The sequence below is a fragment of the Eumetopias jubatus genome, unplaced genomic scaffold (assembly GCF_037043125.1).
Source record: "Eumetopias jubatus isolate StellerSeaLion01/CBP00866 unplaced genomic scaffold, mEumJub1_p1.0 scaffold_10, whole genome shotgun sequence".
Lineage (NCBI taxonomy): Eukaryota > Metazoa > Chordata > Mammalia > Carnivora > Otariidae > Eumetopias > Eumetopias jubatus.
In genome coordinates, this window is record NW_028274816.1 from 98,540,775 (window position 1) to 98,568,089 (window position 27,315).

The 27,315-nt window shown below is 45.2% G+C and overlaps 1 protein-coding gene and 1 pseudogene across 1 annotated transcript; both read left to right on the top strand.

Annotated features, from left to right (window-relative positions):
* Positions 1-13,399: 13,399 nt before the first annotated feature.
* LOC148163374 (lysozyme-like protein 6) lies at positions 13,400-17,171 on the top strand. Its single transcript, XM_088027271.1, has 4 exons — positions 13,400-13,538; positions 14,450-14,608; positions 15,339-15,417; positions 17,102-17,171. The coding sequence occupies exons 1-4, from the start codon at positions 13,400-13,402 to the stop codon at positions 17,169-17,171; spliced, it is 447 nt and encodes a 148-aa protein (XP_087883397.1).
* Positions 17,172-19,177: 2,006 nt separating this feature from the next.
* Positions 19,178-27,246, top strand: LOC114204090 (RAD52 motif-containing protein 1-like; annotated as a pseudogene).
* The last annotated feature ends 69 nt before the right edge of the window (positions 27,247-27,315 follow it).

Below are 27,315 nucleotides of genomic sequence, written 5' to 3' on the forward strand. Positions count from 1 at the left end.
TAAGATCTTATTTATTTATTTGACAGAGAGAGCACAGCGAGAGAGGGAACACAAGCAGGGGGAGTGGGGGAGGGAGAAGCCGACTCCCCGCTGAGCAGGGAGCCCGATGCAGGACTTGATCCCAGGACCCTGAGATCATGACCTGAGCCAAAGGCAGCCGTTGACCCGACTGAGCTACCCAGGCGCCCCATCTCTTAATTCTTATGACAGCCCCGAAAGGGAAGCATCTTAGTTATTACTGCTGCATCACAGCTTATCCCCAATTGTAGCAAACATTTACGACTTCACACAGCTTTCGGGGGGCCCGGAAGCTGGACGCAGCTTAGCTGGGAACTTCCAGTCAGTGTCTCATGAGGTTGCAGCCAGGGTGGTGGCTGGCGCCACGGTCGCCTGAGAGCTTGCCTGGGGGTAGAGGATTGGCTTCTGAGAAAGCTCCCTGACATGGCACTTGTCTCGAGACCTCAGTTCCTGTCCATGTAGACCTTTCCACAAGGCTGACATACAGCTGGCTTGCCTCAGAGCCACTCTTGAAAAATGCGCCGGATGGATGGTGAGCAGCTGGTGGGAGGGAGAGGGGCAGAAGAGTGAGGCTGCAGTGTAAAATGTGTTGGCTCTCTTTGTTATTTAAGTTTCACAGCCACCTTAGGGAGAGAAACCATTAGCCCCATTTGATGGATGAGAAAATGGAGGCTCAGGAAGGAGAGAGATTCTGCCGGAGGACACAGAGCTGGTTGGTGACTGACACAGCCAGAATGCAACCCTTTGCTACCTTAAAACCTGACCCCGGCTTTTTCCAGCACTTGGTGTGTGGACGGGTCTGGGGGGGCTTCATTGCTAGGGAAAGACCCCCCCGAGCCCCCAGAGCTTGTGGGAGGCCTCGGGAGCCTAAGAAGTTGTCTGTCACCTGGGCTGCCTTCTCTGCTCCAGAGACAAGGAAGCCAGGGCCTCTGGGCCCAGCTGCCACCCACACAGAACTATTTTTACCCTCCACCTCAGTGACAAGTCGGCATCTTCCAGCTCTGGAAAGGCCATCTGGGCAGTCTGGCTGTTCCAGGAAGAGCCTCTACCCTGAGACCACCGTTTATGCCCTGCTGTCCCCTGCAGCTGTTTCTAGAGGAACCTTTGGCTTTCTGGCATGTCATGGCTGCCCAGGGTCAGTCAGGTGCCTCCCTCGCCTGGATTCAGGGGTTAATAAAACCTCCTTAATTAGTATCACTTACTAGATGGACCTTTCTGAACTAAAACGTTTAAATCTGCAGATATTTTAAAATTTTCACATTTCAAACAATGTTAAAACGTGTCCTGTGCATAACCCATTTTTTTTAAGGATTTTATTTATTTATTTGAGAGAGAGAGTATGAGCGGGTGGGGGGAGGGGAGGAGAGGGAGAAACAGACTCCCCACTGAGCAGGGAGCCTGACCTGAGGCTCGATCCCAGGGCCCCCGAGGTCATGACCTGAGCCGAAGGCAGACAGACGCTCAACCTACTGAGCCACCCAGGTGTCCCCTGCATGAGCCATTTTAATGATGAGATAAGAATGATTTTATTTTGCATCTTCGAACTACACACACATACACACACACACACAGATGAAAAATGTAAATGGATGGCCATTGTATAACATACTTCAGGGGGAAGTCTAAGAACCTTTGGACATAATTCATTTTCTGAAGTGGTCTCAAACAACCCCCTAGGATCCTGATTACACTATTCATTTGCTTGGCAAACTCTCCCTGAAGCGGGCAAAGGTTGCCTTCTGCCAGGTTCCTATCCAAATGATCTCATGTTTCACACTGGCAGAGGGGAAGTTAATAATGATTTACTGCATCGCTCACAGAATTAAAATAAACACAGTTGCCCGGTTCAGCGTTTGTCCCGCACACCAAGTGGAGGGCAGTGGAGGGCCCCCAGGCAGCTCAGGCCATGGGAGCTTTACCCACAGCAGCGGGAGAGACACCTCAGAGGTGTCTGCGCAGGAGTAGAAAGGGCCAGTTCCTGTGTACGCACCTCGGAACAGGTAACCGAGACAGGTATCACAGGGATCGTGGAGCTTCACGGCCCGCCTCTCGCCACCCGCCACCTCACCTCCCACCACCGGTCTGATTTGTGTTTTAGAGAGTACCTGGATTTTGGAGATCTAGGATCTGTTTCTGCCTCTGCCCCTAATTGGCTACTGTGACCGTGAGCAAGTCAGCCATCCTCCCTAGGCCTTGACTGGCTCATCTATAAATCAAGGGACCTGGATCAGATAATCTTCAATAAATCTACATTTACAAAAACAGGTGGTGGGCCAGATGGGCCATAGTCTACCTTTGCTTTACATTTCCTGTGGGGTTCAGAGAGCCTGGGGCCCAAGATCTGTGCCTGGTCTGCACCTAAAGCCCTGCCTGGGCCTCCATGATCCCATCCATAAAATAAGGAGCACGTTAATACCTGCATTCTGCAAACTGCTCAACAGAGGTGACACTGACCTAAAGAGGTCTGATCAATACAGCACTTCTCGGGGACTTTAATACATTGGTGTGCATTGTCAATTTCCTGGGGGGGGATGCAGGATGCTTGGTTTAACTAACACAAAGTAATATTTTTTGCACCATGTACCACTCAGCACGGCTTGGGAAATGCCCCGTGAGCTCCCTGAACTCTCATTTCCTTCCCTGTAAAACAGGGCTGACCATAGCGCCTGCCCCCTGAACTGTCAGGAAGGCTGAATGGGGTAATGCCTGGAAACGGGCCTGGCACAGAGTAGATGTTCAGTAAATGCTGGCAGCTATTCTTTATAATAAGGTTCTTCCTTTCCAGCTCTGACATTCTGGGTTTCCAACTGCAGCATGTAATTAAACTCCAAAGCATCTGGCTTCCCAAGTTGAAAGAACAAGCCCAGAGGAAGGAAAAAGGAAGAGAAAGATCCTTCTGGCTTGTCCATTTGTGCACCAGCCTCACTGCCCAGTTGTCACAACAGGGGAACATAGCGAGATGCCAACCCCTAACGACAAGGCTTGGGGGGATTCTGGGGTTCTCTGCTTAGCTCAGATGCTGTGGAGCGTATTTCAGAGGCAGACTGGGGGGAGGTGGGATCAGTGCTGCTTTAGAGTCAAACAGGAGAACCCAACAGCATCCCCCGCATGGATCAGCTTCCCTTTCCCACTGTCTCGGGCACAGTGATCCCGACCACTTTCCGGTATGTGTGACATGCTGGGGGAGCAGTGAAAGGGAGAGCTGAGTCAGAAAAGGTAAATAGGAGAATTCAGGCCAGGAAAGGCAATCCGCAGAGAAAGAGCATCTGCTATGTCTCAGAAGCCCACAGGAGCGCCGGGCTGTGCTGGCGGGGACCCAGGGGTGGGGTGGTAGTATAGAGGGCCGTCAGGAGAGAAGGCTAAAGAGGGGGCGGGCACCAGGACCCCAGAGACTTTATCAGCCATACACGTCAATTACACTCCCCTGTATCACACACACACACTCACACTCACCGTCTTCTGTAGTTTTCAAAATTTGACCGTGAACATGTATACCTTTTATACGAAGCACGTTCATGTATACGAAGGAAAATAATGCTTTTGAAAAAGAAAAGAAAATGATCACCTCACAACCATGTGGAGGCCAGTTTGGAGGACTGCAACTGACCAGGTAAACGGTAATGATGAGTCACTCCACTCACAGACATCTCCCCAAAAGGATGGAAATCGGATACAAGTACCTGTGTGCGCGTGCTAACAGCGCGGTCGGCCGTCTATGGCCCACGGGCTACATTTGGCCACCCCCTGTTTTTGTAATAAAGTTTTAGTACAACAAACAAACAAAAAATAAATTCTTTCATGCATCCTGGCTGCTTTTGCACTACAACGGAAGAATTAAATCATCGCAACAGAGACCTCAGGTGCCACGAAAACTAGAACATGCATTATCTGGCCCTTGACAGGAAACACTTGCGAACTCCTGGTTCTTAATGATGAAAAATTGGAAGCAACCTAAATGTCCGAGAAAAGGGGTTGGTCAAACTACGAGAGTGCATTCCTGCAGCAAAGAGAATGCCAGGCCCTTGTTGAAAAATGATGCTGTGGCACAGTGACTCTCAAACTTGGCCGCACACTGGAACCCCCAGGGAGTCTAAAAGTCCCCTCCCTAGTCCAGCCCCATCCCTGATGTCTGGGCGGAGTGCAGACATCAGTATTTGTTAAACTTTTCCAGGGGGTTCTAACGCGGAGCCGCTGTTGCAGAGGAATATTCACTGACATAGAAATATGACCACTCTGTATTGTTGAGGGGAAAAAGCGCATAATCTAACAGTCTACCCTATGGCCGCTTTTTGGTCATTTTTATTGGTCATCTCTGCACGCACTCACTTCCCGGCCTCGCCTAGAGGAACAAGAGATGCCGAAACATCGACAGCGCTTGTCTCAGGATGATGTGGCTATGCGACATTTTAATTTTTTTTCTTTTTGGTTACCTGTATTTTCTATGTGTTTTACAATGAACATTGTATCTTGTACCAAGTATGAAAAAAGATAATCCGCTTAAAAAGTATACCTCTTGTTTTTTTTATTTTTATTTATTTATTTATTTATTAAGATTTTATTTATTTGACAGAGAGAGACAGCAAGAGAGGGAACACAAGCAGGGGGAGTGGGAGATGGAGAAGCAGGCTCCCCGCCGAGCAGGGAGCCCGATGTGGGGCTCGATCCCAGGACCCCGGGATCGTGACCCGAGCCGAAGGCAAGACGCCCAACGACTGAGCCACCCAGGCGCCCCAAGGATTATTGTTTTAAGAAACACACAGAGAGATAATATGTGAATAACAGTTGACAAAGTACAGAGAAGCACCCAGCAGCAGGGACCTATTATGAAATACGGCTGGGAGTGGGGAGAAGAGACTGCTGGGAATCTTACCCCCAGCTCGGCCATTAGCTCACTCGAGTCCCTTCACTTCCCCAGGCCTCAGTTTCCCCATCTATGAAATGAAGCCGATGGGCCCAATGTTTAGCTTTGGCCTCCTTTTGCTTTGTCTTCACATGGGCAGCCCCGGGAGCCTTTCCCTGGTACCCGCATCCACCCCACCATGTGGCCGTAGGAGCATAAACTCAGCAGGATGGGCAGAACCCCAGAGCTGTTGGCCCCTGCAGAACCTAGAAAAGAAGAGGCCACCTCCCTTGGAGGATCAAGCTGCGTGATCCCAGGTGGGATGTTTTCTCCAGGAGAGAAGCCTCTGGAGGACTTCACTTACCCATGAACCATGGGCATGAGTTATCTGCTCACTGGCTGCTTTGACCTTGTTCTGATTAACTGGGCATTCTGGTGAGTTCTCTTCGGTCTGGTTATCTGCTGAGGACTCCAGTGGAGGTGGGGTACTGCTGCCTCCTGACACAGGCCTGTGGGCACAAATGGACCACGCACTGCATGGCTAGAGGTCACTTACCCCTCGATTCCTTGGTGCTGGCCTCTGCCCACTTGCCCTTCAAGCACCATCGCTATGGAGTATCAGTCCTAACACGGAGCCTCACGCAGTGTAAATGCTCAGCAAAAAAAGAGGGAAGACTTCCTTCCTGGACCGTCAGCGATGCTTAAAATTCTCTTGAAACACCAGGAGCTTTATCTTCAGAAGGTTCAGCTGAAATACCCACCACCTGCTAGCAACACCAACCAGTCGAACACATAACCTGAATAATACCCCAGCCCCAAAGAGAAAGAAAGACAATGCTGTTAAAATGAGCAGTACAGAGTAACAACTAAACCCACCATGTTGGTGTCAAACGTGGGTTCAAATCCTTGCTCTACCTCCCACTAGTTCTGTGACCTTGGATGAGTTACTTAACCTCCCAGCGCTAAAATTAAAAATGCTGGTGCCCATTAGCCCACACTTCCGGTATATGGGCCGCTGCTGCCGTCTAGTGGCCACTGGGTAGATTGCACAGCGGATTGGCCTGAAGACCATGACAAGAGTTTTGTTTTCCCCACTTGGGCATCGGCCTGACGCGGGGTTCTCAACCATGAGAGACCCACAACTCCCTTTTCATAGTATTATATTGTGTGTAACCGTAATATACCTGACAAAGGTATTGACATATACTAAACGACATATTTGTAGTGTACGATTTGATCATTTTTGACGTATGTAGATGCCCCTGAATCCAACATCGTAATCAAGATAGTGAACATCTCCTCACTCCCAAAAGTTTCCTTGTGCCCCTCGGTAATTCCTCCCTCTGCCCCTTCCTGCTGCCCCATCCCCAAGCAACTACTGATCTGCTTTCTGTCATTCTAGATTTACATTTTCTGGAGTTTCTCATAAATGGAACCATGCAGTATATGCCTGTTTCTTTTTGGTCTGGCTTCTTTCAGCATTATTTTGGAAATTTACCCATGTTGTTGTGTGTACCGATGGGTCATTCCTTTTGGTTGCCGAGTAGTATTCCATTATACCAACGTACTACAATGTGTTTCTCCATTCAGAAAGGTGGTAAATTTAAACATCAATAATAATGCCCTAAATAGAAGAGAAACTGAAGGAAAGTAATAAAATAATGGGTAAGTTCTGTGTAAATGCTCAGGCATGATCACACTGGAACATAGAACATGTAGTCAGATACTTCACCTGTACATACAGTTACAACACGACCCCACTTTGCTCTAAAACCCAGCGGTCGGCCACTCCGAGGGTACAATGCTGAGTGGCCTGATGCATGGGGGCTGAGAGTGGGCGGAGAGGGGGGACACAGGCAGATTTCAGCTCAGTGAAAAGATTTATTTCTCACAGGGCTGACCATCAGGAAGGCATGTTTCCTTTTAAATGATCAGCATTTGGCACAGCTAGATCTAACCCTAAACATGCATGCTCTTGACTAACAATGTTCAGGCCCCAGAGAGATACTTCACATCTTACTCTAGATAGATGGGGGAGCGGGGGGAATGCATCTGCATGGAAAGGTTTAATGAAAGCTTAACAGGACCCCCGCTAGGTACTATCTCGGATTGCAGAGAGACTCTGAGCAGAGATGTACTTAGGTAAGAGAAAAAGACGAATTAATGAACTTGTCAGATCTTTCCTCTCGGCCCGAATGCAATAGATTTGAACACAAAGAAATGTCCCTTTCTAGTAGTACCGAGTGTACAATTTCTTCTTGCTTCATGTGCCTATTCGTGGTTCTGGGGGTACACATGAATTTGTACAGTATTTGCCTCCGTTGTAAATGGAAGCTGAGGAAATGTTTGCACTATCACATAAATCACATTACACATTACTCAAGTTTAAAAAAAAACTTTTTATTTATTTATTCATGAGAGACAGAGAGAGAGAGAGAGAGAGAGAGGCAGAGGGAGAAGCAGGCTCCCAAGGAGCAGGGAGCCTGATGCGGGACTCGATCCCAGGACCCTGGGATCATGACCTGAGCCGAAGGCAGACGCTTACCCATCTGAGCCACCCAGGCGCCCACATTACTCAAGTTTGTATATATATCTAGACTTTAAACATAACAATACTAATTCTTTACATTGGCAGCGAGATGGACATTGAATGCTAGAATTATGAATTTTAACATTTTCATTTAAAAAGTTACTTATTGGGATGCCTGGGGGCTCAGTTGGCTGAGCGTCTGCCTTCGGCTCAGATCATGATCCCAGGGTCCTGGGATCGAATCATGCATCGGGCTCGCCTGCTTCTGCCTCTCCCTCTCCCTGCCTCTCCCCCTGCTTGTGCTCTCTCTCTCAAATAAATAGAATCTTTTTAAAAAATGAAAGAAAGAAAATAAAAAGTTACTTATTTGGGGGGGGCACCTGGCTGGCTTCAGTCGGTTAGAGCATTTGACTCTTGATCTCGGAGTCATGAGTTTGAACACTACACTGGGGTTAGAGATTACTAATAATTAATTAATTAACTAAAAGTTACTTTTTAAAAAGATTGATTTATTTGAGAAAGAGAGCGAGAGAGAGAGGGAGGGAGGGAGAGTGTGCAAGCGAGCAGGGGGCAGAGGGAGAGGGAGAGACATCCTCAAGCAGATTCCCTGCTGAGCAGAGCTGAAGCAGGGCTCAGTCCCAGGACCCAGAGATCATGACCTGAGCCAAAACCAAGAGCTGGACGCTCAACCGACTGAGCTACCCAGGTGCCCCCAAATTTACTTATTTTTAAATAAAAATTTAAGTGAAGTGTATAATTTAAATAAAATTTAAGGTAAATTGTAAAAATTAAGTTACTTAATAAAATTTAATTCAGGGACACCTGGGTGGCTCAGTCAGTTAAGCGGCTGCCTTCAGCTCAGGTCATGATCTTGGGGTCCTGGGATCAAGCCCCACTTCGGGCTCCTTGCTCAGCAGGGAGCCTGCTTCTCCCTCTGCCTATCACTCTCCCTGCTTGTGCTCTCTCTATCTCTCTCTCTGATAAATACATTTTTTAAAAATTTAAAAAATAAAATAGAATTTAATTCAGCTTTTAAAGAGTAGAATCATATATTTGAAGTTGTGTCTATTTGATATAAAAATTTGATATTTATTAATTCTCATCTGTACTTTGCCTTTTGAATTATTAGATACTTTCCAATATGTAAAAAGCCTAAATTTGGGGGAAAACATTGGAAAAAACTAATAAAACATTTTTACGCAAATTTCTATTTTTGATGAAAATATATTTACGTTTTTGTTCTTTGAATACAGTTGTGTTTTTAGTCCTTAAATATTTTTTTAAAATCTTTGTAATCGTAATGTAATTAGTGATTTTGCTGAAAGGAAAAGAAGAAAAGTAAATTTCATAGACTAGTCATCATCATTGATGAATTAGGTATATGTTTATCACTCACTTGAACATTGTTTTTCGTTTTTATTTGAGAGAGACAGCACGGGCATGGGGGGGAGGGTGGGCAGAGGGAGAGGGAGAAGCGGGGTCCCCGCTGAGCAGGGATCCCCCTGCTGGGCTGAATCCCAGGAAGCAGGGATCATGACCTAAGCCTGAGCCGAAGGCAGATGCTTAACCAGGCAGATGCTTAACTGAGCCACCCAGGCGCCCCTCCTTCCCATATTGTTAGCCCAAGCCGCAATGTCCCGCTGCCCTGCTGGGAAGGGGAGTCTGGAGGCAGAAGTACAGGGCAGCACTGTCCACCTAAAAGCTCTTCCTACCTTCTTACTGTCAGCCCCTGCCCTCCTATTTCAGAGGGTAGGGTGGCCACCAGTCACAGAACTTTCCTTTGCCTCCTTTCTGCTACAGTTGGTGGGAGTATCTCTCAGACTTCTTTGGGGACGAATGACACTAAGATGGGCCACCTTAATGGGGAGATGACAGATTGTTTGGTCACCACTTCCCAGAGGGTTAAGCCTACGCTCTCTACCAGGCAGGTCTCTCTTGGCTGCAAGTGACAGAAACTCACCTCTGCAGGAAGGGACGTTTAACGAATCGTAGGATCGCAGGAAAGGCAAGAGTGTGTTTAGGTCTCAGAAAGGGTGGACTCTAGGATTGGAATCTTGTCTGGACTCTGCTCCCTCTTCGGAGAGGTTTATACTCTCAGATGGGCTGTATCCACATGATTCCACACTGTCCGCTTCTGGCCTCACCCTTGAAGGCTTCCCGTGGGAAGCTGAGCTCCTCCCCTTAGTTTCAATTCAAAATGTAGTGGTGGCGCCCTAGGCACACCCTGTCCCCTGGAAGACAGGGCCCTGTGACCAGCAGTCTCCACTACTACCCAACGGGGGAAGGAGCTCCCCACAAAAGCAGTACCGTTCACTGAAGGGAAGGGAGGTGGGCAGCCAGCAGGACCAGAGCAATCTGCCCTGCCCCACCCAGGGATCTTCATCACAGTTATCACCGGTCCTTCCAGACCCATCTGTACTTTCTGCAGGAAGCTTGAATGGGCCTCAGTTTGCATGGTTAAGACCAGAGTATTTCCAGGAGAATGATGACGTCCCAGAACCGGGATTCCAGAAGGCAGGCTGGTCCAGCACTCCCACCTTCTTTAGAACATGGGGAGCTGTGAACTGGGCAGGGTTAGAGTATAGCTCAATTGGAAGGCCCTGGCCTTTCTGGGACCTGGGGTCAGAGAAGGCTGGGAGAGAGGTAAGCTTTGGAAGGGGAGGTGGGAATGCACCAGCCAGAAGGACTTTATTCCCCCATGGAAACCCCAAGAGGGGACTTCATGGGCAGAGATAGAACTCCCTGCTTCCCAAGGCTCAGTGACACCTGTCTCTGAAGGAACCTGTGGAGTCAGGGTAGAGTAGGGTTGCATGAGACATACTTATACTAAACAATTATTGGTGGCTTGTCCGAAATTCTAATGCAATCGGGCATCCTGTAATTTTATTTGCTAAATCTGGCAACTCTAGGGTAAGAGAGAGAAGCAAAAGAATGTTCACAAGCTCAGGCTGGTATGGAGTGAGTCTTAGAAGATATCTGTGAGGTAACAAGGCCATCAGGGTTGCCATCTTGTCCAAGCAGAAGTCGCCTGACTCTGAAGCCCGTGGATGGAGGAACCCAGGCCTTTGCCCTTGGGAACATACACTTAGTTTAAGGGGAAAGATACACACACACACTAACTGACAGAAATAGCCCCATTCTTTGCTTTCATTGCATTGACAGTTTTGAAGAATAGAGGCCAGTTATTTTATAGATTTTCCCTCAGTTTGGCTTTGTCCAACATTTCCCTGGGATTAAATACAAGTTATGCATCTCTGGCCAGAATACTATACAAGCGGTATGTGTCCTTCTTAGGGTATCACATCTAGAAGCATATATTCTTTCTCTGTCTCTCACTGGTGGTGTTAATTTTGATTGCAGGTTCCAAAACCTGTCCTGTTTCTTTGCTGCATACTTGCTGTTTTTCCCATGCAACTAATATAGGATCCGTGGGGAGACACTCTAAGAGCATGCGTAGATCCAGTTCTTCATCAAGCTTCCCACCACCTCAGATTTAGCATCCATTGATGATTCTTGCTCAAACCAATCTTTGATGGTAGCAGAATGATGATTTTCCAACTTCAGGACTACCTCCACATTTATCACTCACCCTTTTATTGTCAGGAAGAGTCCCCCCATCCCCCTTATGTGTCTATTTATTACTCTTAAGGATTCATGGATTCCTATCTCATTCAATAGATTATAATCTATCACTATCTTTATTTTGATGGTCAGATTGTCCCAGACTACCTTAGAAACCATTGTGCATTAGTTCTGGAGATATGACACCAAAAGCACAAGCAACAAAAGAAAAAATAGATAAATCAGTCTTCATCAAAACGTAATTCTTTTGTTTCAAAGAACACCATCAAGAAAGTGAAAGGTAGCCCACAGAATGTGAGAAAATATTTGCAAATCATGTATCTGGTAAAGAACTTTTACAACTCGATAATAAAAAGACAACTAAAAAATGGGCAAAGGATCTGAATACTAGACATTTTCCCAAGGATCTACAGATGGCCAATGAGCGCCTGTAAAATCACTAGCCACCAGGGAAATACAAATCAAAACCACCACATGATACCACTTCACACCGATTAGGATTAAGATTAGAAGATTTTTGATCAGAAGGTGTTGGTGAGAATGTGAAAAAAATTGAACCTTCATATGCAGACACTGCTGATGGCACAGCCAAAATGTCTGGCAGTTCCTCCAAAGTTTAAGATTTATTTATTTATTTATTTACTGGAGGGGTGGAGGGGTGGAGGGAGAGAGGATCTTAAGCAGACTCCCGGCTGAGCGTGGAGCCCAGCCCTGGGCTCCATCCCACGACCCTGAGATCATGACCTGAGCCAAAATCAAGAGTCAGATGCTCAACTGACTGAGCCACCCAGGCTCCCCAGTTCCTCCAAAGTTTCAACCTTAAGTTACTATATGACTCAGCAATTCCACTCCTCGGTACATGCCCAAAGAAATGAAACATTTGTCCACATGAAACTTGCACGTGAATGTTCATAGCACTGTCATTCATAATAGCCCCAAAGTAGAAACAACCCACACGTCTATAAAATGGTAAGTATAGAAACAGACTGTGGTCTATCCACACAATGGAATATTATTCAGCCATAATGAGATCCTGATACATGCTACATCATGAATAAATCTTGAAAACATTGTTAAGTGAAAGAAGCCAGACACAAAGGCCTCATAGTATATGACTCTATTTATGTGAAATATCCAGAAGAGGCAAATATAGTCTATAGAGATAGAAAGTAGATTTGCGGCAGGAGGGAAGTGGCACAGGGAGTGACTGCTAACAGGTATGGGGTTTCTCCTTGGGCTGATGAAAATGTTTTAAAATTGACTGTGGTGATAGTTGTAAAGCTCCGCAAACACACTAAAGAACTACTGAATTGTACACTTTAAGTGAAGTGATGGTATGGCATAGTGAATTGTGTATTGTGAATTTTATCTCAACAAAGCTGTTACCAAAAATAATGTTCCAGATTTGGCCAGTGGGTGCCCCTTGGAGCTGATTCTCTTGTCCCCTTGACACGCTCCGATCCATATTTTGAGTGTTGCCTTACTTTGCAGCACAAGATAATCCAGACTTACCTCATGCCCTTTCCTACTCCAGCGTAGGAATTAACCTTTTCCCCAGAAGTCCTGCTTCCTGTTTGGGGGAAATGCAAAATCAAGATCGTATTTCCTTTAATCATCATGACAGCCCTATTAAGTAGGTATTAGAGTATCTTCCTTTTACAAATAGGGCCCAGAGAGACCCAAGTAAATTGTTCAAGGTCACACAGCAGCCCTGTCTGAAAGTAGGCAATGTGAAGCCAGAGCCCTTGCTCCTCACTCCTCCCCCTGCACAGAGAGCGTGAAGGCGAAGGTTATTTCTTCAGTGAGGTCACTTTTACTTGCTTTATGATATGCACCTTTGCGTGGAAATGAAAGCGTAGAACCCATAAACAGCTTCCTAGGACTTGCACAAGGCAGGGTATGCCCTTGGGAAAAGTCATGTGTCGTGTATCTGGGGGTGTGGGGTTGGGGGGAGTTCGCCGTCCGGTGTCCTGGCCCTTCCTCTGCAAGCATATGCTAAAATCCACACACACAAACACCAGTGAAGTACAGTTCTCATTAACCTCCTTTGCCATCCCCTCCCCCCACACCGTACCCAAATACTGCCCACAGCTAGGTGCCCATTACAAGAGTGAGAGTAGCTAAAAGGAGTGAAGATCTATAGATGGAAGGGGATCAGCCTTGGTTTTTCAATGTTGACACCGGGCAATGGGTACATGAAGATTCATGATACTCTTCTCTCTTATTTTGTAAATATTTAAAGGTTTCTGTAATAAACGAGTATACAATAATAAATAAGAGGAAAGAGAAATAGCCAGGTGGGCAGCTGTGTGTGAGCGAGGACATATGGCTTCTCTCTCCAGATTCCTCAGGCGCTCAGAAAAGACCGGCGGCACATCTGGGAGAGCCTCAGAACCATGGACCCTCGATAGCACCTCTCCCCTCCGAACATGACGGGGACACTACTCATGTCCTTGGTCAGCTGCCTCATTGCCATAAGTCAGGCCAGCCTCATCAATCGCTGTGACTTGGCCAGGGTGCTGCACAAGGAGGACTTGGATGGGTTTGAGGGCTACTCCCTCAATGACTGTGAGTGTTGCTTCACACACTTCCCCTCCCCCATTTCTCCTCCTCCTCTGGTCATGCCCTAGGTGGCCATCTTTCTCCCTGTCATTCATTTTTCAAAGCTGAGTTCAAAAAGGAGCCCTTCCCAAGAAGCCCTTCCCAACATTCCAGATTCAGTCCACAATTATTCGCTGAGCATTTCTTATGTACCGGGAACTATTTTCGGTGCTGGGGATGGAGACATCAACAAAGCCCCTTCCTCCATAGTGTTCACATTCTAGGGGGAGAGGCAGACAAGACGCAAACACACAACTATATATGAAGTACTTCCAGTAGTGATAAAGGTTATGCAGAAGAAGAAAGCCGGGGCCGTGATAGGTGATGTTGTCCTAGAAGGGGAAGTCGAGGAGGTGACATTGAGTGGCACTGGTCACCCAGGGTCTGGGGAAGAGTGCTCCAGGCAGAGGGAGCAGACAGTGCAAAGGCTTCATCCTCCTCCATGGTAGGAATAACTCCCTTTTGCCCAGAATTTGTGCACACCGGCCTTGTGCTGTCTTATTTCTCCTTTTATCTTGTTTTGTGGCTTTTTAAGGTAGGTATCTTCATTCTCCTACTATAGGCCCCTTGAAGGCAACATCTACATTTGACCCAGCTAAGTGTCCCGCACTTGGCTTTGCACAGTTCCTGACACACAGTAGGTGATCATTAAGTGCAGGAAGCATGGATGGACAGATAGGTGATGAGTGGTTGTACTGAGGGGCGGGTGGGTGGGACGAAGGGTGCGGGGAGAAGCACATGGGTGTTTCTAGCCCACTTGCCCCATCCAGCCTCTTAGGCCTTGTTCCTTTCTTCTGCTTCCTGATCTCCCTCTCTCCTCCATCCCACTCCTCCCTCAACTCGGCACCCCCTGAAAACCCTCTGCTCCCTGTTCAAAGGGCTGTGTCTGGCCTTTGTGGAAAGCAAATTCAACATATCAAAGGTAAATGAAAACGCAGACGGCAGCTTTGACTACGGAATCTTCCAGATCAACAGCCACTCCTGGTGCAATGATTACCAAAGTCACTCAGAGAACATCTGCCACGAGGACTGTCAAGGTCTGGCCAGGGCCCCAGGGTGGGAGAGGTGAGAGGGAGGACCAGGCTCTACTCACAGGACTTCTCTTCCCACTCAAAGCCTGGGAATATCCCCAGAGGGACGGCCCCAGGAGTCCATTTCACCCAGCTTTTCATGCAATGGAAATTATTTTGATGCCCATGTTACAGATGAGCAAACTGAGGCTCATAGAACCAGTGCTGAATGCCAGGCTGGTGGCCCTGAAGGCTCAGCTCTAACCATCTAACCACTAACTTTGGCTAATGATCTGATTAAAGGCCAAGTGCAAACTCCCCACCTCAAAGCCACTCCAGGAGGCTCCATAGGTCAACGACTTGGACCTTCTCCCCTTCCTTCATACTCTGATTAATATCCCTGGACTCTTCACCCGAAGAGCCTTTCTCATCAGCCAAGATTACCTGGGTCTCTGTGCTCCTGTTTTGACATTTCCTTTCCCTAGAAATCCTCAAATGTGGGCTGAACCACCGTCTACCCTAGTTAGGAAGTAAGATGATAAACAGTCGTCCTGCCCCCCCTGCCCTCACCCCCAACACCCCCGACCGCCATTGTAGGGATGTCTAAATGGTCCTCTGGAAGGGAGGTCCTCTTGCTTAGTCTGGAAGTACTCAGCCCCTGGGTGGTGCGTGCCAGCGCAGGGACAGCCCGTGTCTGCCTCAGTCTTTGGGATTGTCCTCTGTGTTCTCACAGGTACTCTCTCTCTCTCCCTTTCAGACCTACTGAGCCCCAATCTTCTCTCAACCATCAGCTGTGCAAAAAAGATTGTGTCCGGAGCAGGGGGGATGAAGAACTGGTGAGGAGGACACTGTGGGACTAAGTTAGTGGGCAGAGCCCCAGGAAGGATGTAGTGACAGAGAAAGGCACACTAGGCAAGGACTAGACCCTTTCATAGTCTAGAAAGATGTGGAAGAGTGGCAGGGCTTGGGACTCTGACTTACAAGACCTGGGATCTGGGTCTTTCTCTGATGTATTAAAACTCTTTTGGGGGGCGCCTGGCTCAGTCAGTTAAGTGTCTGACTCCTGATTTTGGCTCAGGTCATGATCTCAGGGTCGTGGGATTGAGCCCTGCATCAGGCTACCCGCTCAGTGGGGAGTCTTCTTGGGATTCTCTCTCCCTCTCCCTCTGCTCCTCTCCTCATTCGTTCTTTCTCTCTCTCGAAAATAAATAAATCTTTTAAAAAATTAAAAAGAAGAAAACTCTTTTAGATGCGGTAACAGAGTAACTTGAGTTAGGTGAGGGAGGTGTGTCCTGAGGGGACCAGGTGTCTCACTGAGCGGACACAGGTGCGGCTGGACTTCAGGAAGAGAGCGCAAGCAGAGCTGGAAACTGTCAGCAAGCTTTTCCTGGCAAGTTCCTGCTTCCTGGTGCATTTGTTTCACTACTTCCTTCATAGAGCAGCATTCTCTGCTCCACATTCCACAAGACTGACTAAGGCTGCCCCAAGTTGATGGGCTAATGTCCTAAGCGGCCACAGAGACGGCCCAGGCTCAGTCCCAGTCCAAGTGCCCGGGATAAAGAATCTGATTGGTTCAGCTTGGACCCAGTGTCCCTGCTTAGTTCAATCAGCTGGAGGCCTGGGAGGCCTGGGAGCAATGAGCTATACCATCACAGTTGCCACAGGGATCCCTCTCCCTGATTGGCAGCAACATTCTTTTTTATTTCTAAGATTTTATTTATTTATTTGAGAGTGAGAGAGCGAGCACACAAGCAGGGGGGAGAAGGAGAGAGAAGAAGACTCTCTGCCGAGCAGGGACTCTGATTTGGGGCTCGGTGTGGGACTCGATCCCAGGACCCTGGGATCATGACCTGAGCCGAAGGCAGACATTTAACCAACTAAGCCACCCAGGCATCCGTGGCAGCAACATTTTCTGTAAATGGTGTATAGCTTCTCAGCTGAGCAGATAACCCAAAGCTGTCAGCTTACCAGTGGTGGACATTGGGATGGTTACTTCACTCTTCTGAATTTCAAACCGGATATCTACAGGATGTAGTGACAGAGGAAGGCACACTAGGCAAGGACTAGACCTTTCTAGTCCTCTCTAGGCGTCTGTGAGGATGGAGGAGTCACGTGCCTTGCCTACTCTAGAAATACCAAGCAGAGGGGACACTGATGACTATTAGGACTGACACTTTCTGGAGGGAGAGTCAATAGTTGCGCCTGAGATTGATTGATTGATTATTTATCTTTTTATTTATTTAGTAAATCTCAGCCTCGTAAAATGGTGATCTCCCACTTCAGAGGGAGATACGATTTGAAAATGTGGAAGCATACTGAATGGGGGAAGCGGACAAACACCAGAGATAAGGGAAATTTAAAGGAAGAATCAGAGGGGCCACAGGGGGACAGACCAGAAACCTAGCAATGAAGGAAGTTCTGAGCACTGCTCTGCCTAAGAGACTCACAAAGATTTGGGCCATGTATGTGGAGAAGGAGCTTACTAAACGGTAAAGCAAGAACCAATCTTTCTCTCCGCAGGGTAGCGTGGAGGTTGCACTGTGCAGGCCGGCCCCTCTCCTACTGGATGACAGGATGCTTCTTGGGATGAGATGGGGGAAGGGCTGCTGTGGAGTCATTTCAGAGCTCCTCTTCTCATTCGGGAATCTTCATTTCCTCTTCCTCTTGCCTCCACTTTGTGTTATTTTCTTTCCTTCCCATTTACAAAGAAAACTGACCAGAGCCCCAGAAATAGATGGTTTTCTCAGGCTTCTTCCCTGCACCCATCTGGGCCTAGGCCTCTGGTTCCTGACTGTCATTGCAAACCAAGAAGACCACAGTGAAGAAGCTGTTATATTTTGGGAATTATTACAGCATTCCTTGTGCAAAGAATGTGTTGAGTTATTCATTTTTAATTCCAGATATATCTGAATACCTAATCTCGTAGGAGTGTGGTAGGTACTAGAAGAAGGAAAATAAACCATAACTATTGTTCCTGAGGTGTTCATAATCTACCCAGAGACATACACAATTAATGGGTACAATGAGTGGATACATACAATGAATACAATGGAGAATGAAATGGGTAATAAAATCTACAACTTTTGGTTTGAAACAGCATCAGGATCCCAGTTATTCCTCCAAAGCCAACTATATTCAAAGTAAAAGAGAAAGTTCAGAGGTAGGTAATGGGTGGGGCTAAGGGTCTTGGATATCGAGGTGGAGAAAGTGGTGTTGGGGCCAATAGATGGTGCCAGGTGCCAATGATTTGGGTGGTTTCAGAGAATGGGCTAAAATCTAGATGTTAAAAAAAAAAAGGCATCTCTGTTTGGGATCTGAAGGTGCTGATGTGGACAAAAACCCGCATAAGGACAATGCAAAACAGAAAAGGGGCCGTTGGAGAAATGTCCTGCACATAGCTACCATCAGCACTGTTTGACTAAACTGTCCCACTTGGGCCACGGATGTCCCTACTTCTGAGCCTTAACTTTTAGATCTCACGGACCACTAAAACGTCAAAAAAGCTAACACCGTATTAAGATTCCCAACTTTTTATTTTAATACCCAAGTAAGTATTAATCAAAACAACTATCGTAAAACAATTTTTAACATGAGAAATGAACGTCATTGGAGCGCCTGGGTGGCTCCGTTGGTTAAGTGTCTGCCTTGGGCTCAGTCATGATCTTGGGGGCTCCTGGGATCGAGTCTCCCATCAGGCTCCCTGCTCAGCAGGGAGTCTGCTTCTCCTTCTCCTTCTACCCCTTCCCCCAGCTTGTGCTCTCTCTCTTGCTTTCTCAAATAAAATATTTTAAAAATAAAAAATAAAAAATAAATTTAAAAAGAAAGAAAAATGAAGGTCATATTTGTAGCATAATAAAATGGAATAGATTTTGTTTTATGAAAAAAAAATTTTAAACCCTGATTATATTATCCTTTTCTTGTTTTGCCAAGGACTGGTGAAAACTTCCTAACAGACCAGCACCAGTCTGAAGACCATTGTTTAGAAACCTCAAGAGATGTTTTGTAAGGTCCCTTCTGGCTCAGGCTTTCTAGAATTAAAATAAGGATCATTAGGACCTGTTTTCCCTCTTAGTGTGTTAGTCCTCAAAATAGCTGACTGGGTGCTTAGAACGGCCCTTTTGCAAGGGCACCATGAACTCCAGTGTTGGTGCCCTACTTGGACTCACTCTGATTTTTTCCAAATGTGTACCTCCTTCTCACCCTGCCTGCCAAACTCCCACACCCTCTCATCCCAACAAGCACACTTAAGCAATTCACCAAAATTACGTAGGAAAATCAAGGAACACTTTTTAAGGATTTTGAAGCCGGCTGCTCTAAAGATATCCGTACCCTAGGATCCTGTAAGCTCAGCCTTTGGACTCTATCCTAAAAATACACTTAAAGAGAAGCACTAAACACGACTTCGAGGTGGTGGGGCTGCGGGAGGGGAAGTAGTCAGAGACCCGCCCAGAGTGGGAGGGGCCGGGAACAGCCCTCGCCCCACTCGCGCTGGGCTGGTCCCGCCCCTCGCACGAGCTCTTTTTTAAAAAGCGCGGGCGCGCCTTGCGCAGGCGCACTGGTACTTGAACTTAGCCGCGCATGCGCAGTGGTGGTAGGATGGCGGGATTGGTCTCGTTTGCGGTTCCCAACGGAAGCGACAAAACCTTGCTGGTGTGGGAGCTGAGTTCTGGGCCCACGGCCGAGGCTTTGCCTGTGAGCCGAGTCAGGGAGGGAGGGAGGGAGGAGAACGCCGTATGTCCCCCTCACACCCCCCCGTGACTGGGAGCCCTGGAGTCTGGCCTTGAAATCTCACGCGCCTGGTAGTCTCCGCGGAGAGGAATCTTATTTCTAGAGGGGACCTCAGCAGTCTTGTCAGCCCCAACAGATTTCTGAGAGGTAACTCTCAACAGCCTGCACATGTTGCCTTCTAATGCTTCTCGAATCTTAGGATGTCAGAGGGAGACCTGTTCATGAAATGAGAAGTGCTTGGGGTTGTATGTGCAGAAGGGTTTAGGGAATATAAGGGAACGGGCAGTTTTGGTTTCTGGACGTGAAATTTCATGCACTTACTTGGCGTGGGACCACCCCACAGCATTCTCTGTTCACAGTTTTCTCCCAGTGTGGCCTTCTGTATTCGGTCCGCGTACTTCCCAAACGCTGCAGTTGCCCGTCCTGGTTTCTATGCCATCATCAAGTTTTATTCAGCAAGGGATGCTCACAGAGCTCAAACGGCATGCCACGAGAAGCATCTTTTTCAGAATTCTCCAGTGAAGGTGGGTCCAAATACGAAATTCCTAACTCCACTGGGACGGAGTGCTGAATTCCGTTATAATAGACTAGCATTTGTGCAGCACTCTGATTTACGGAATCCTTTCAGATGCATTGCTACATCGATCCTCCGGTCTCCCTGGGTTTTTGTTTGTTTTCTTTTTTTAGACGAAGAAACTCGAACTGTAGGTAGTTAAGTGACTTACTTAAGGTTCATGATAATAACTGGAAGCTAGAGATTCCAAACCCCAACTTACTGTTGTTAAATCCCGTGGCATTTTATCCTGCCCCTTAATTTAAGAAATCTTAACAGGAAGAGCCTTGCTTATATTTACTATTATGTGGATTTAAAATGACAAACTCTAGGGGCGCCTGGGTGGCTCAGTCGGTTGAGCATCTGCCTTCGCCTCAGGTCATGATCCCCATCTGGCTCCCTGCTCAGCGGGGAGTCTGCTTCTCCCTCTTCCTCTTCGCTCTTGTGCTCTCTATCTCTCATTCTCTCTCTCAAATAAATAAAATCTTTAAAAAAATAAAATGACAAATTCTTTCATCTGTTGTATTTATAAAGGATGCTTCATCGTCATTATCATCATCAGTCTCAAACTGCCTATTCAGGACTCCCTTCAATTCCCAGGAAATGGTTAAAACATTCTTTAATGCACTACAGGAACTTTATTCCATACTAACCATGCTGTCCATTTTACTTTCCCAGAGCCCCAGAATTATATTTCTGTATGTGCCTCAGTTCAATCACCATTTCTTTATCAAGGACCATGTCATTTCCTCTGAATAAGTGAGTGAGACTTAGATTTCCAAACCTTTCACTTTGTAATTGTATGTCTTTATCAACCTTCTCTAACTGGCTTCTTAATCTGGCTACTTCACACTGACGGGCTGCCTATTCTTTTTTTTATAAGATTTTATTTATTTCTTTGACAGAGAGAGAGATTGTGTACAAGCAGGGGGAGCGGCAGGGAGAGGGAGAAGCAGGCTCCCCGCCGAGCAGAGAGCCCAACGTGGGGCTTGATCCCAGGACCCTGGGATCGTGACCCGAGCTGAAGGCAGATGCTTAATCGACTGAGCCACCCAGGCTCCCCACGGGGCTGCCTGTTCTTATCATATGCCTTTCCTTATTGATTTAACCTTGATTGAATCTGAGAACTCTGCTCAGATGTGACTCTAGGTATACTACCTACTTGTTCAACACCCTCTTCAATCTTGGCTTCACTCCCTGTGATTGAAATGATGACCTGTCAGACATTCTTTAGTTTGCAAACTATGGTCTGCCTGTTTCTAGCCTGTGAAAAGTTCACCTAGCCCCTCAGATATTATAGATTATGAAACAATTACTTTGTATCAGTTGTAAGAAATGAGGTTTTTGTCTCTCATTGGACATTAAGATCATTTCGTAAATTTAGGTTTTGAGATTACTGAGAGTGATGAAGGAAATGTTCTACAAGTCAATATATAGTTGACAGCAGAGCGTATTCATATTAGATCTCTTTTCTTTATTTAACACAGAACCTTGGGTTACTACCCCTGCTTTCCAAATTTGTTATCCAGTTTACTTATATGTTCTTTTCTACTTTGGCAACTACATATAGTTCCTGGTTGGGTTTGTTGTTGTTGTTGTTTGCCTTTTTAAATACAGGAAAAAGAATAATGTCTTAAATAAAATAAATCAAGGAAAGGCCTAAGGCATTTGAGAGAGTTTTTTTCAGTAGCATGAAGGAAAATGGTTGGCAGCAGGAACTGGCAAGCTTTCCCAAGGTGACAACTATTTCTCTGACGGAGAGGCTCGGGGCCCTTCTGAGGCTTCCTTCTTGTCCAGAACAGCTCCACTCTGCCTCGCCATTAGCCTCCCCTGCAGCACTCAACATTTACAAGTTCATCTTCATTTCTTCTTCCCAGCATGCAGCTTCAGCTGGAGAAAGTAATTTTATTTTCTTATCACTCGTTCTTTCATTTGTTCACTCAATCAACAACAGAATGTGCTCGGTTTTAGGAATGAGAAAAGAGTGAGAGATGGTTCCTTCAAGCACGTAAGGAGCTTATAAACTAGTGATAGAGGAAGATGCACGAACAAATCAATAAAGAATTAATAGTGCTGTGACTTCATTTGCATTATTTGAATCTTTATGAATATATTACCATACTACACCCTGCTTAGAGTTGAAGTAGACATTTAAGATAGAACGTTTAAGAAATTCACCATAGAGCGTAAGTTAGACTGGAAGTACTTGCATTCTCAAAGAAGCTTATTAATGCAAATGAACCTCTAGTTGTTTAGTTGCTTATAAAATTTATAGAGGTATGTATATTCCTTGTTCTAACAGGTTAGTAACTTGGGGAGGAGGGTGCTGCAGATTAAGGTCCTACCTCCGTGTCGTCCATCTTGTCTGCTCTGCAGGTCGTATTCTCAAACAGGAGCTACAGGATGGGAAAACAAAAACAATTTCCTTTGCTCACCTACATAATTTGCTTCTGGAGGGCTTCCTTAGTTGCTTTCATCATCACTCTCACCACGAGAGGTCAGGGAAATCTTCCAATTCAATCAGAAGCCCTGGAAATGATGCAGAAAAGGACCGTACCTTAAAAATAATGAATACCATTTATTTAGGGCTTACTATGAGCTCATTGCTTACAGTGATGTTTCCTTTTTAATCTTCACAGCCAGTCTCTGAAGTAGGTACTGATCAACCTCAGGTGTACTCAAAATAAGCCTCTGTGGCGGGTTGTGCTATTTTTCAGTCTCTCTCTTATGTCTTTAGGTTCGTCTTGGCACCAAACATAAAGCAGTTCAACATCAGGCCCTTGCCCTAAATAGCTCCCAGTGCCAAGAATTGGCAAATTATTATTTTGGTTTCAGTGGATGGTCAGAAAGGATCATCAAGGTAAACTTTATAGATTTTCTTTGGCTAATCAGACTCATTTCAACATTGAAATCCTGGACTTCAGAGAGGAGAGAAGTGGGTGTGGGGAGAAGATGTGAGAGGCTTCTAAGTGGAAGGACCTGGGCATCGGCCTGCCACCTAGAATTAATAATACTTTCAATGACTTGGGTAGTGATGTCCATAATTTTCGCCAGTATTTGTAGGGTATAGATTAAAAAAAACTAGTTTTCTGTATTTAATAATTCATTTGCAAGTCTTACTTGATTTTGAAGCTATAGGACCTCAACTGTTAGCTGGGTTTACTGGAGTTTAGTTTTTATTTCTAATAACAAAACATCTTGAAGTCTATGTTGAGATCCTAGGAAGGACCTTTATTTTAAAATCCTAACAGCTTCAGGATCTTTCTGACCTCGAAGAAAGAGAAAATAAAGATGCTATGGTACCACTTCAGAAGCAGAGCCTGAAATTCTTCTGTGCTTTAGAGGTGGTGTTGCCATCCTATGAGTGCAGGAGTCCTGGAGTTGGCATGGCCGAGGAGCCTTTGGAGAAGCTGGAAGAAGGTCTGTTTACGGTGGGGGTGGGGGTGGAGTGGAGTGGAGGTAGAATCTCTCTTTCTTTCTGAAACTCATCTTTTCAGATATATCATCAAGCCCTCCCCTTGCTGAGCTACTAAAACCCTGGGCAGAGCTTTTCTACCGTACAATACAGGTTTTTATCATACACAATACCTAAAAGAACTTAGCTTTAAAATTCTAAAACTGACTTTCTGCCAGGAAGTTTAGGAAGAGGGAAGTAATGTTTTTCCCATTTTTGGTTAAGAATCTGCCCTGTGCTAAAAAAAAAAAGAAGAAGAAGAAGAATTTGCCTTGTGCTAAGATAGTCCTTTAAATACAGATCTCTTGTAGCCTTCAATGATCCCAGCAAAATCATCATCTAAAGATTTAAATAAACTCTTGTGTAAATGTTCAGTCCTTTGCCTCCTATAAAGGGCTGGTGTGTAAAGAATCAAATATAGATTCCTAGAAAAGGTATTCCAATTGGTATGGTTTTTCCCAGAGTCCGTAGCACTTAGGCTTAGGGTTTTAAGGCAGAGGCAGGGCTGTTAGCAAATGGAGGGGAGTAGGTTCCCATGGGTGATGCTCAGGAAAAGACCAGGTCATGTGTGCTACCACCAAATCTTTCTCACTCTGTGATTCCAGCCCTTGATGCCCAGGAGAATAGGCAGGGTCTGTAGGATTATAGTTTCAACTTGTCCATTTGAAATCTGTGAGTGATGTGAGATTTGTGCCACCTTCTTGGCTTGCATCTCCCTTCTGGTACTTCAGGAACTTCTGGGGTAGATCAGGGCAGTACAGTTGTGCCCGGCCAGGATATACCTACAGCAGAGCCATTCCACCAAGTGCTTGTGTTGTGCCTGCCCTTAGTTGCTAAGATAATGATCTAAGAATCATGGATGCACTTTCATATTTAAATATATAACATAAAAATCAGTTATCATTCAGCTAGGTATTTTAAATCCATTTGTTTTGGTTGAATTGAGGGCCATTATCAGTTCTGATGAAAAGGAAAACAACCCAGAAGCTTGCTATTCAGAAGGCTGTGTCAGATGCATTCCAGAAACTGTTGATTGTAGTTTTAGGTAAGACTTTCTTGATTGTCCTTTACGTCTTTCTTTCTTTTCTTTCTTTCTTTCTTTCTTTCTTTCTTTCTTTCTTTCTTTCTTTCTTTCTTTCTTTCTTTCTTTCTTTCTTTCTTTCTTTCTTTCTTTCTTTCTTTCTTTCTTTCTTTCTTTCTTTCTTTCTTTCTTTCTTTCTTTTCTTCTCTTTATTTCTCTCTTGATTTCTTTCTCTTTCTTTCTTATTGTCCTTAAAGAACTTCAGTTTCCATGAGCAAATAAACTCATTTTGAGAAGTTAGTTGGATGAAAACACTTCACATTCTTTTATTCACCAAATGCTTTCTAAGCAGCAGTCTCAAATTTGTTCTTCGTAGCATTTGTGAGGAAAAATGACAGTAAGTATTATTGTCCCCAGGGTATAGATATACAGTGACTTGCCTCCACATAGAAAGTGCTTGACCCAGTGTTTCTTGATTGCTTGCCCATAACACAAAGTAGTATAGTGATTATAAACTTTAGACATCTGTTGTTGAGTCCTAACTCTGTCTCTTAGATTTCTGATGCAATTTTAGGTTTTATAGTCAAATTTGAAGGTATTTAGTCTCTCTAAGCTGCAATTTCTTTATCTGCACAATAAGGTTAATAATTCAGCTTACCTCATGGGAGGTATAGTAAGAATAAATGAGATGATGAATATAAAAAGCTTAGAACTATCTCTGAAACGTGGTAAGCAGACAAAATATGTTGACATATCATTATTATTTTCCTGTTGGAGAATTATTAGATTATGCTTTTGGAATCAACTCAGTTTCAGTTTTTGTTTCTGGCACTGACATATTGGGTGACCATGATTCTTATGTAATGATCAACTACATTTTTGTGAACCTTGAAAGTGGCCATCCTACTGAATAATGTTGATTGTATTCCCTATGGAGTTCTACACTGGTATGAATGTTACAGGCTGTGCTCAAAGGAATTTTTATTTTTTTAAAATATTCTTTTATTTTAAATAAAAGAGGGAGGCAGGGGAGGAGTAGAGGGAGAGGGAGAGAGAGAATCAATCCAGGCTCGAAGGAAATTTATTTTATTTTATTTTATTTTATTTTATTTTATTTTATTTATTTTATTTTATTTTATTTTATATTTTATTTTATTTTTTTAATTTAATTTTATTATTTTATTTTATTTTAATTTATTTTATTTTATTTTATTTATTATTATTTTATTTTATGTAAAAGAGGGAGGCAGAGGGAGACAGGGGAGGAGGAGAGGAAGAGGGAGAGAGAGAGAGAGAGAGAATCTTAAGTACGCTCCACACCCAGCATGGTGCCCCATGCAGGGCTTGATCTCACAATCCTGAGATCATAACCTGAGCCGAAATCAAGAGTGGGACACTCAACCGACTGAGCTACCCAGGTGCCTTTTTTTCTGGAAATTTTATAATTAGTAGAGAGTCCCCAAACAGTTGCTCCCCTCCCTCAGAACCTTGAGTCTTAAAGACTAAGAAATCCTAGCTAAGCTTCCCAGAGGCCTTATTTGCTTTAAGAGTTGACCCTGGATTGATCTCAGGTTTCCAGCCTGGGCAAGTCTTCCCGTGAAGACTGACTTCCCTGGTCATCAGGTAGACTCTCCATTAGCTGTCAATTCTGAATGACAACCTTTAAGAACCAAACTAAGCGTTTGGGTTGTTGACCTCTCCATAATATGCCATGGTAGCCCTTGTACACATTCAAAATTCCTTAGACTAAAAAGTCTTGCAGCTCTAGTTTGCCTTAAGGTAAATTGTATTGTCTCTAAGTTACACGGGCCTGTTTCTGCCAATAAAGTGTTCAAATGCATGCCCTGCCCACCCCCTTCCAAAGCATTGTTCATTGTATCTGGTGGGATTTTGGTTCCCAGGGAGTAGATACTTGCCTTGTTTCTAATGTGAAGTATCAGCCATAGTCCAGTGGTCTCTATTCCAGGTTTGAACTCAAATTTACCCCTACCTAATGTCTTACTGTTCAATCATACTATGATTGAACATTTTTGCTTCCACAGTTTTAACTTCCTATGTCATTATTCCTTAGTTCCTATCTCTGAGATCATAAAGTTTTTTTAACCACATGGTTGATAACTTCATATATATTTTTTCACAAATAGTTATGATAGTGATGGCTGGGTGGCTTAGTCAGTTAAGCGTCTGCCTTCCGCTCAGGTCATGATCCCAGGGTCCTGGGATGAAGCCCTATGTCGGACTGCCTTGCTCAGTGGGGAGTCTGCTTCTCCCTCTCCCTCTGCCCCTCCCCCCTGCTCGTGTTCTTTCTCTCAAATAAATAAATAAAATCTTTTTAAAAAATAGTTATGATAAAAACTGAAGCTTGAGATGAGAAAACTTCTGGGAAAATGCTTTTATTTTCTGCTTTTAGAAATCAAAAGAATGTCTCTGGGGCATCTGAGTGGCTCATTTGGTTAAGGTCTGCTTTCGCCTCAGGTCATGATCCCAGGGTCCTGGGATTGAGCCCCTCATCAGGCTCTCTACTCAGCAGGTTGCTTGCTTCTCCCTCACCCCCTCCTGTTCTCCCTGCTTGTGCACTCTCTCTCTCGAATAAATAAATAGTTTTTAAAAAATCAAAAGAATGTCTAATTACTGGGTGCTATCCCAGTTATATACAGCAAGTTTTAGAACAAGAAAAATTTTGATATGCTACTTGTTAACTTTATTTCAGAAAGTGGTAAAATAGCTGTGGAATATAGACCCTGTGAAGAGATTACAGATGCCAGAACCGAAGAGGAGCTACAGGATTTAATTCAAGTATGTGGAGATTAGAGCTCGAGGGTTCCACAGCCAGTGTAGCCATAATTTAAAGCAACCGGCAGGATTTGGAAGACTTTGGCACGTACAGTTCGCTCTATCATCCTTTGGGAAATGTAAAACTCTGAAACTGCTTTTGAGTGCAGAGAGTTTCTGGGGCTTTTCCTGAAGTCCTGGCCCTT